This window comes from Wolffia australiana, chromosome 5 (genome assembly GCF_029677425.1).
Source record: "Wolffia australiana isolate 7733 chromosome 5, ASM2967742v1".
Classification (NCBI taxonomy): Eukaryota; Viridiplantae; Streptophyta; class Magnoliopsida; order Alismatales; family Araceae; genus Wolffia; species Wolffia australiana.
In genome coordinates this window covers 18,430,718-18,441,027 of record NC_135839.1, presented here as the reverse complement: position 1 = coordinate 18,441,027, position 10,310 = coordinate 18,430,718, and the positions used below count along the sequence as shown (strand labels likewise).

At 42.8% G+C, this 10,310-nt stretch overlaps 2 protein-coding genes across 2 annotated transcripts; one reads left to right on the top strand and one right to left on the bottom strand.

The window, feature by feature from the left end:
- Nucleotides 1-1,065: 1,065 nt before the first annotated feature.
- On the top strand, nucleotides 1,066-3,750 carry LOC144703667 (bifunctional cystathionine gamma-lyase/cysteine synthase-like). Its single transcript, XM_078575895.1, has 7 exons — nucleotides 1,066-1,385; nucleotides 1,463-1,590; nucleotides 2,488-2,690; nucleotides 2,774-2,899; nucleotides 2,996-3,154; nucleotides 3,242-3,435; nucleotides 3,534-3,750. Exons 1-7 carry the CDS (start codon nucleotides 1,299-1,301, stop codon nucleotides 3,657-3,659), a joined length of 1,023 nt encoding a protein of 340 aa, XP_078432021.1. The 5' UTR covers nucleotides 1,066-1,298; the 3' UTR covers nucleotides 3,660-3,750.
- Nucleotides 3,149-9,148, bottom strand: CKL5 (casein kinase I-like 5). The gene is made up of 15 exons (XM_078575894.1): nucleotides 8,562-9,148; nucleotides 8,439-8,479; nucleotides 7,764-7,833; nucleotides 7,527-7,675; nucleotides 7,344-7,439; nucleotides 7,181-7,251; nucleotides 5,164-5,225; nucleotides 4,986-5,049; nucleotides 4,816-4,900; nucleotides 4,596-4,722; nucleotides 4,410-4,492; nucleotides 4,270-4,339; nucleotides 4,083-4,189; nucleotides 3,738-3,902; nucleotides 3,149-3,641 (listed from the first exon to the last, which is right to left on the bottom strand). The coding sequence occupies exons 1-14, from the start codon at nucleotides 8,635-8,637 to the stop codon at nucleotides 3,744-3,746; spliced, it is 1,260 nt and encodes a 419-aa protein (XP_078432020.1). The 5' UTR covers nucleotides 8,638-9,148; the 3' UTR covers nucleotides 3,149-3,641; nucleotides 3,738-3,743.
- Nucleotides 9,149-10,310: the final 1,162 nt, after the last annotated feature.

Sequence of the window (10,310 nt, the reverse complement as noted above, 5' to 3'; positions counted from 1 at the left end):
CTCATCTTTAAAAAATTGAAGAGCACCCCAACCGCTCATCCCACACACACGCACACACCCTATCACCAATACATCCACCTAATTAGAACGAGGACAGCTTGAGTCCAAGTTTTCCTCATCCTTTTAATTAAAAATCACATGTTAGATAGATCACATGGATAGAGAGTATACCAAGCAAGACTTGGGTCATCCAATCAACGAGTTTACAAGCTCTCTGTTGTATTCCTTTTTCACTATCATTTGATTGAATGCGGATGACTTTGATATGTGATTTCCTTCCTCCTTAAAAGTTCCTAAATTTGAAAATCAATCTCCTTTTTATATCCCTCCCATTGCATCCATTGGGTTGCACAGTTGCTCAATCGTACGATTTCAATATCTCAAAATACTCTCCAGGAGATTTTTCACTAAAGAGTTCTGAATTTTTATCCTGTGCAAAAGTTGTTCCCATGATCAGTACAAATCAATAGAATCTGTAATAGTGTCCTCTAATGCAGGATTTGGAGGAATCACAAACAAAATAAGACTACCCTTGAGGATTTGTCAGCTATTTACTCGATAAAATCAACTTCTGGAGGTCTTTAGGAACAGTTTGAGTTTTCATTAAATACAAAACTTGTTGCTGATATCAATATAAGTCCATATAATTTAGAAACATGTCATTTGGTGCAGCCAATATTTTAAATGTCTTGGAAGAAAAATATCCCTTTTTACAATACCTATGATCTTAGTCTTATCATAAAAATATAGCAAGGGATGAATCAAATAATTTTATTCCAAGTCGTTGGGCCAATGCAGCAAGTCCAATCTGCCCCACCCCAAAGCTTCTACAAACTGTTCAAGTGAGAAAATTGATCAACTCAACGTAATAATCGGCTTAGTATTTCCCCATTTTACTACTTGCAGAATCAATTATTCATTCCCTTGGACACTGCCACCCTACAGGACAAGTGATGCACATGTTTCAACTCTACGCCTTGACTATCTTCCAGCTACCACGCTTAACTGATAATGAATAATATCTGTCATCTTATTCTCTCCTGAAACTATCTCCCGGCCACCACCGACAATATTAATGCGATAGCCGATCATCCAAGTCATCGGCTGAAGTCATTCACGATCATACCCGGCTGTACTCTCTCATCTCGCTCCTGTGCCGTCGTACGTGGCTATCGTACAGACTTCGCGGGCCGCGATCCTCAGTCGGGGACGGATAGTTCGACACAGTAGCAAATTCCAATCTTTAGCAGACAAATCGGCGACTTTGCGCCGTTCGCCGAGCAGCTTAACCTTGGGAAATGAACAGCAGGGGAATCGCTTCATTTGCACCGCCTCCGGCCGAAGAGCGGGCCAAAGGAGAACGCATCGCCACCGACATCATCCAGGTATCACAGTGAGAAAGAGAGAGAGATAGAAAGATGATATGGGTGTTTGCATCTCACGATAAGCGGCCTCCCCGTAGCTGATAGGGTGGACTCCGCTCGTGGAGCTGAATCGAGTGGCTGAGAAAGATGGTGTGGAGGCGCGTCTGGTGGCTAAGCTGGAGATGTACCAGCCCCTCTCTTCCATCAAGGATCGAGCTGCCCTCCGGTTCGTCATCTCTCTGTTACCTCTACCTACCTATCTATCTCTCTCCCTGTCCATCTATTTGCCCGTCTATCTGTGTATATGTGTCTCTGTCTATATGTTATCTATTTATCTATCTATCCAACTATCTGCTTGTCTATCTGTCTATCTGCGTATATGTGTCTCTGCCTATATGTTACATATCTATCCATCTATCTGTCCAACTATCTGCATATCTATATGTCTATCTGTGTATTTGCGTCACTGCATCTGTCTGTCTGTCCATGTATCTATCCATCCAACTATCTGCCTGCCTGTCTGTCTGTCTGTCTGTCTGTGTATATGTGTCTGTATCTGTCTGCCTCTCCATCTATTTTTCTTTCTATATTTCGATGTATCTGTCTATCTATCTATTTGTCTACCTGTCTATCCATCTATATTTCTATTAATACATCTACCTACTTATCTATCTTCAGCTATATCTGTGTATCTCTCTCTCAGTCATTCTGTATGCCTTTATGTATATCTGTCTCTCTGTCTATCTATCTATCTATCCATCCATCCATCCATCTGCCTGTGTATCTATGTATCTGGGTCTCTGTCTATATGTCTATCTATAAGCCTGTGTACTTGTCTCTGCCCGTATCTCTATGGGTCTATCTGTCCGTCTGCCTATCTATCATCTCTTACGATAAACCGTTCCTCTTTCTCTCTATTGATCTATCTAGCTATCTATCAATCTATTCATCCATCTGTCTGTCCATATATCCGTATCTGGATCCTGTCTATCTGTCCGCCTGTCTGAATTGATCTATCAATCTATTGATCTATCTATCAACTTATCTCTACCTGTCTATCTATCTATCTGTATATCGATCTATCTATCTATCTAACGATCTGCATGTCAATCTATATGTTTAGGATGATGGTGGACGCGGAAGAGAAGGGTCTGATAGAGCCGGGAAAGACGACGCTGGTAGAGCCGACGAGTGGGAACTTGGGCATTGCCATGGCCGCCATCGCCGCCAGGAGAGGGTACAAGTTCATCGCGGTGATGCCGGATTACTACTCCATCGAGCGTCGCATCATCTTGAAATCCCTCGGCGCCGACGTCGTCCTCTCCGGTAACCAACTCCCCCACAACAAACATTTCAGAAGAAAACACGATTAGCTTAAGATCACGGGTTAATCTCCACGGTTAACAAAGACTCTAAGCTGGGCATCGAGGGAATGTACGACAAGGTGAACCAGCTCAGACTTGGCGCTTCCCACGGCCACACCCTCGACCAGCTCATCAACCCATCAAACATCGATGCACATTTCCTAACCACAGGTTAGCCAAGTTTCTCGTCTTCTTCAAGTTTCTTCTTCTATAGCTTCGATTGTCAGTGAAGTCAGCAGAATTTAGTGAATTGTTTACCGATGGCAGGGCCTGAGATTTGGGAAGACACGGCAGGGAAGGTGGAGGTGTTTGTGTGCGGATCAGGGTCAGGAGGAACCGTATCCGGGGTGGGCAAGTTCCTCAAATCAAAGAACCCTGCCATAAAAATCATATGCGTGGAGCCTGCGGAGAGCCCAGTCATATCAGGTAATTTCAATTGATCTGAGAGAGATTTTAAAAAAAAAAACACACAAGAGAAAACAAGGTTAATTGATCGGCTAAATTCAAAAGCAGGTGGGTCGGCAGGGCCGCATGAGATTCAGGGAATGGGGCCTGGCTTCATCCCCCAAAATCTTGAATTGGGGAACATTGATGAAGTCATCACAGTCACCTCGGCGGAGGCTATGGCACAAGCTCGGCGGCTCGCCACCGACGAGGGTCTTCTCGTCGGCATCTCCTCCGGCGCCAACTTAGCTGCCGCCCTCAAGGTGAACCACCCCCCAAAGATGACTCTTTTTAACTTACCCATTCCACCATCATCATCATCATCATCATGGCTATCATCATCATCACAATCTGGTAGCAGATTGCGAAGAGGGAGGAGATGAGAGGGAAGATGATCGTCACCGTCTTTGCCAGCGGCGGAGAGAGGTACCTCAGCACCGGGCTCTTCTCGCAGATCAGAGAGGAGTGCCTGCAGATGAAACCATGACATTTGGGGAACACCAGTTAGTGAGGAATAATAAGCTTTTGATGGGTTTTATGGGATTTTATTTTATTTTATTTTTACCGGAGTTCACTGACGACGGAGTTGGTCCTCGCCGCTGATTACGTGGAGTGTTTCGATGCCTTTGAGGGCAGAGTCGAGGGTCAGTCGATTGCTAGAGAGGGCAGGGACAGCAGAAGCACGCGCTGAGGATCCACCTGAACGGCCCAGGACGCTGTAACTGGGCAGCTACATGGGTGAATTCAGGCAATAAATACCGTTACCAGAAATACGAGCCAATCTTGGCCTAACTTTGCAATCACCCCTTCAAAAATGGCTCAACATTAAATAAAATATGATTTGTTCTTGGTGTGTTCTTCCAAACGGTGAGAAGGGTTAAGTGGGTTATAAGAGGACCCGACCACTCACCGGAACCTCCTTGGTCGGGGTCTGCCTGGAGAAACCTCCGGTGTTTACTGAACGCCGATGAGAAGGTTCCAACGCAGGCCAGCCAGACGACGCTCCCTCTTCAACCCCTGAAAACGCCAAATTCTGTTTTTTTGGGCCGCCTAAAAAGAAATTCAAGGGAAAAAAAAAAAGAGATGAGAGAACTTACTACCTAACTGTCTCTCTGCGTTGGGCCCGCCAGGAGTTAATCCAGAGCTCGGCCCCGCACCGGCTGCAGCCTAAAGAATATTGAAAAGAGTAATGATGACGTGCCAAGGGGACATAAGCCTATTTTTTATTGAGGCTTACAGCAGGTCTAGAAGGTCTGTTCGTCGTCTGAGACTGCTGGTACTTCAAGATCGTCCAGTCAAATACATAGTCAAACTGGAATCCTGCAGGGAAGAATAAACTTGGAGCTTACCAAACGATGCTAGTTAAACTAGTTTCGTAATTGTCGATTTCAGAGTTAGTTCCGTTTTGCATTATGCGGCATACCTTCTCTGATGAACAGCTCGCGAAATATCCTCTTTAGATAAGCATAATCTGGCTTCTCGTCAAAGCGAAGGGCACGGCAGTAATGAAAATATGAAGCGAATTCCGAAGGATATCCACGACATAGGACCTAATAAACAAGAGGATATAAACGCAAGAGGAGAAATTTCAGTCAGTACCCTGTCAAGAAGAAGATAACGAGAGTTCTAGGTTCAAGCCTCACATCAATCGGAGTGTTGACTTTGCGCTCGCTAATCCTTTCATATTTTTGTTTTTTATTCCCAGCTTTCAGGCCTTGCCAGGGAAGACTATACACGCAGAATGATGAAAGTATTAGAACCTACCATAAAAAAGACATTATTTTTAAAGAATAATCGACAGGAAGTCCGCTACCTTCCCCTCAGGAAATACATGAGAACGTAGCCCAGAGATTCTAAATCATCCCTCCTGCTTTGCTCTATCATATCCAAGAGGAAAAAAGCTGGTCAGCGATCAAACGATGAAGGCCCATAGGAAATGTCGCATCGATAAATGGAGTTGGAGAAAGCTATTGACAGCACATTAAACTTACCGATTCCCAGATGTGTGTTCACGCTGGCATATCTTGCAGTCCCAGTTAAATTCTTATTTTCCCTGAAAATGTGAGAAAATAATGGAGTAACATCTCGAATTCGCAATGAAAATCATAAAATAACAGGAGATCAAAAGAATAGTGCATGAAATGAAAAAATAAGTCCGTTAAGAGAATTAAACATTAGTGAAAAAGTGAAAGGCGTGATTCTCAGAATAACATAAAAAATTAGCACCAAATGCATTAATAAAGATGATACGATCCCTATAAGAGTATATGAAAGGAGAAAGAGGTGAGGAGGGAAAGATAGTGGGTCAGCTGGTGCTGAGCTGGCAGAATAACTACCTACTTCTTGAATGTTAGCGTAGGAAGGAAATAAAAAAAAAGTATAAATAAAGGAAAAGGACCCGGGAAAGGGGTACGGAGGATTTGGGGCTTTTCTTGGAGCCGGTTATTCCGGAGGAGCTGCAGCTGCAACCGGTTAGAGGCTCATCAGGGGTTCATGGCTGCGGAGAAGCACGAGGACAAAGTCGGGAGTTCTTGTGTGAGAAGAAGCTACGAGCGAGGACCAACTGTAAGTCCAATTTATCAGAATTTTTACCATTCGATACTGTACTGTATCAAATGACTTCCCGAAGCAAGCCGACAGACAGGCATTAGCTGAGCAGTTCATAACTAATTCTCAGTAAGCAAAATCCTGTTATCATATCCTAAGAATGTCCTACTTTTACCGTAAAAGTACACATGGACAACCATTTTTGTGAAAGACAGTTCTCACAGCTCTAGTTGCAACGAGCTAATTGATATGTTTCCCGGGCCATGTCGAGGGAATCCTCCTCATGTTTTCCTTTTCCGTTCCTTTAAATAGCACAGCCCTTCTTCTGGGGAGGGCAACCTGAAAGTTGATATTGAGTGATTGTTTTCCCTCCCCTCCTCTCGTCTTGTCCAAGATCCATCTCCCTCTACGATCCCCGTCCTCATGATCGTCTCTCCCTCACCGCATCTTCAGGAAGCTCGTCCCCGGCCGATCCCTACCCCTTCAGCTCGGCCTTCCCCCCCACCATCCCATTCTCCTCTTCACCCCGGGAACTCACCTTATCCTCAAATTACATCGGAGACGATACGATCATTGTGGGATCGTATCAAAATCCAGGAATCAAACATGGAAAGTATGTAGGATAGAAGGAAAAGGTGAGACAGGATGAACGAGAATCACCAAGTTTCCTCGATATTGGACTTCAATGGGCCCCGTTCTAATAGATTCTGATCGTGCAGACATGCGAAGTTGAATGGTAGCCACATTATTTAAGGGAGAGCACCAACAGTGCTCCTTCCACAGTTTAAGTTCTCAAAAAATATAACTTCGTGATAATTCATCGCTCTCATGTCGAAGCGAAATCATAAAAGAACACACCAAAAAAATCTAACGCTTGGACAGACCAAAAATAAGGCCAGCGGATACGGATACTATTGCCCTCATCGGCACTTTTATTGTGTACAAAGACTGAGAAGCTGCACGCATATTAGCAACATAGAAGTAATCAACGCACTGTCTGTATCCTAAGAAACACATTACCCAATCGTGATAAGAAGTCGAGCTAGAGGAAAATATAAAGCTCATTACCGACTTATGTTTCAATAAAAAAAGCCAACATCGCGAATCCCAAATTAGCGGACAACAATCAAAATGAATATACAAACAAAATTACTTATTCAACGAAAATATATTAGCACTCGTCAAATATGTCACGTTCCAATAATAGAAACAGCAAAAAATCAGAAAGAAATTGATATATGTCACGATTCAAATCGGAAAGAAACATAGCCATAAATTATGCAGCACATAAAATCTAGCAACCTTCGTCCAAATTTCAGAAGATATGATAGCCATAACATCTATTGTCACAATTTAATGAAGACAGTGCGTCGTATGCTCTTAAGCTTAGAATGAAACAGCAACACCTCAAAAACAAACCTAAGGATAAAAGCATAAAACTAATCGTTGACAATCGCTTACTTGTAAGAGATATGCTGATGGGTTGAAAAATCCCTATACTTCTTCGCTAATCCAAAGTCAATGATGAAAACCTAGCGGAACAAAGGACGTTTCACAAATATTTATCCAAAGATATGATACGATACCATCAACGTAGAGAAGAACAAACTTATTTGAATAAAACCTGATTCGCACGCCTTCCAAGACCCATAAGAAAGTTGTCCGGTTTTATGTCTCGGTGCAGAAACGATTTGGAATGGACATATTCTATGCGGTTAATCTGTACCAAAATAAAGAAATCCCTTAAATTACCATTCGAAGAAAACAGATTTTCTACCGCAGGTGTCTTTTAAAACATTCCATCTACCATTTGATCTGCGAGCATTAACACAGTCTTCAGAGTGAGTTTTCTACTGCAGAAGTTGAAAAGGTCTTCAAGACTAGGCCCTAGAAGATCCATCACTAGAACGTTGTAATCACCTTCGACCCCATACCATCTAACATTCGGAATTCCGGCTGGAAATTATCAAGGCAGGCAGACAGGCAAAGTTAGAAATAAGAAATGAAATGCAGAAAATGATAAAATGCCCGCATGATGGCTTACTTCCTCCTTGTAGGATTCTGTACAATTTCGACTCATACAACAATTGAGGGTGCTTCGTCTTGGAGCTCTCCTATAAAAAAAAAGATCCCATAAAATTGTTATGGATAACCAGTTTTTGTGGATCAATAGAAAGACAACCTCGTGTAAATCTATATAACATATTATACGAAGCAGAAACTGGCCCAGCCACCAAAGAAATGGACTGGCATCAGTAAATCAGTGGTCACAACCAACTAAATTTTGGGACTTCGAAACAAGACATTAAAACAAAAATTCGCTTTAAAAAACTAAATTTCACTTTCATCAATCCTAAAGTTTGCCGAGCCCACCCTTTGAGCTGATGAGATATTATAGAGAAATGACAGTTTTCTATTTTCCAACATTTTTCCCATTTGCCGAATAATATTGAAAACCTGTTACCGAACTTGAATTCGACAAAACCATAACCTAAGAGCGAGGTCGGACACAAACAGAGTAGAAACGTTTTACCAACCAAGTTCGCTAGTGGCAATCGATGACCTGAACCATACAATCAAGTACAGCAGCCAAACGGCAAAAATAATTAGAAAGTTAAGAACTTCGAAAAAAAGTAACGCGTGGTGACAATGCTTGGTTGTCTTTCGAAAACGGCGGATTACATGCATGAAAATATGACAAAGGACGAGAAAAACTCACGAGTTTAATGGCAACTTCTTCGTTCGTCTGTATATGACTCCCTGTGAAATCCATCCAGTCGCAGAGCATAAGTTATCAGATCAGAAATTAAAAGCTGATTCAAGGCAAAGGGAAAACGCAGACCGAGGAAAATCTCTCCGAATGACCCGCTCCCGATCTTACGACCGAGACGGAACTTGCTTCCCAGTCGAGGTTCCATCGATTGACCCTTAATTCGCGCCCAATTCTCCACCAATTCGAAGGATAAAATCCTTAGAGGCAACCAAAATCGCGAGAAAAGCGCCCACAAACGCTAGACCAGTACAAAGGAAGAAATTTAACCCTGCCGTCCAGAAAACCTCTCAGAAATTGGGATCGCAATAGAGAAACATGGATCGGCAGCCAAGTTAGGGTTTCCCGAGACGGCGACTCGTCCTCTTCTCTATAGACTGCTAGCAACAGACCAGAAAACAAGATCCGGAAGTAGAAAGAAACTCCGCCGCACGCTTCACCTCGCCGCCCCCATCCTCAATCACAACACTCCGAAAAAAAAAATTCAAAAATCGTCTTCCTCTTTCTGCCCCAGCTTCCTCAGCTCTTCCCCATCGTCGACCGCTCCCGAAGGCCAACCGCCTCCATAGCCGCCTCCTTCACTGAGCCCGCTCTCTCTCTCTCTATCTCTCTATCTCTCTTTCTTCTCTCTCTGCGGACAGAGTAATCGAACCTTAACACCTGGCCGGGCCGATTCTATGTATTATTTATGCCGCTGACCAACCAATTAGAAAATTAGAAAGGAGGAAAATAAAAAAGGTGAAAAAAATTAATATAGAGCGGACGCCTTCGGAACCGATAAGAGGGTAGGGAAGTCCTGACAGGCTGACACGTGGACGATCCGAGAAGAAAGAGAACTTAGAAAGAGACCCGACGAAATCGATTTGACTTGGACCCAACAAAATATCTTTGCCTAAAGAATGGCCTAATTTGCTGTTTAGCAGCGCGCCGACCTTGATCTTTCACCAGCACAGATCCACGTGACAGCTCCGGGGTCAGAGTTCATGAGATCACCCATGACAGATGTAATTGACAATGATAGGGTGTACTTAGGTAAAATTATTAAGTCAAAGGACGGCGATCATGGACGGATGATCTACTGGATACAGAAAATTAAATTTTTAGTATTTGTTTTTTCCGATATCTAGATATCAGATATCGGTTGCTATAGTACCTATATCCGATATTTGTATCTGTCTCAATGTCGTCATCCGCCTCCGTCTCTCGGGGAGGATGACAATATCGAATACGTAGTTGGATATCGGATCTCGATATCCAATATAGAAGGTTGTTAAAAAATATATTTTAATCGTCTAACTACGAGGGCCAGTGGGCCACGGGTCAGCAGAAGCTTTTAAGTTATTAAGCAGCTGGCTTAATATATACATCTCAATATTTTTTTTTCCATATGGGATAACAGGATTCAGAGTTTAATGTATTAAATTGTTTAATATATGCAGCTCAAATTTTCTGTTTTCTTCCATATGGGACAATAGGTTGGCATTTAATGTTAAACTACTAATCATGTTATCCCATTTTGAAGAAAACAAAAAGTTTGAGTTGTATATATTAAATGAGGTAGGACAAATATCAAAAACACATGGCTTTGTTGACATAAATCATCAAGAAATGATGATCAACACTTGTTTTTTCTGTTGATGCCGGATATCAATATCCTGATATTGCAATCCAATATCCGGTATCCAGTATCCGATATCCGTCTTGTCCTTACTCCTTCGGTATCCATCTTCAGACACCTTCCCGTTTTTTTCCAGATATCGGATGACGAATGTCCAATACCGGGTATCGAGCGGACAATCCCTAATCGCGGAAGATCCCAAG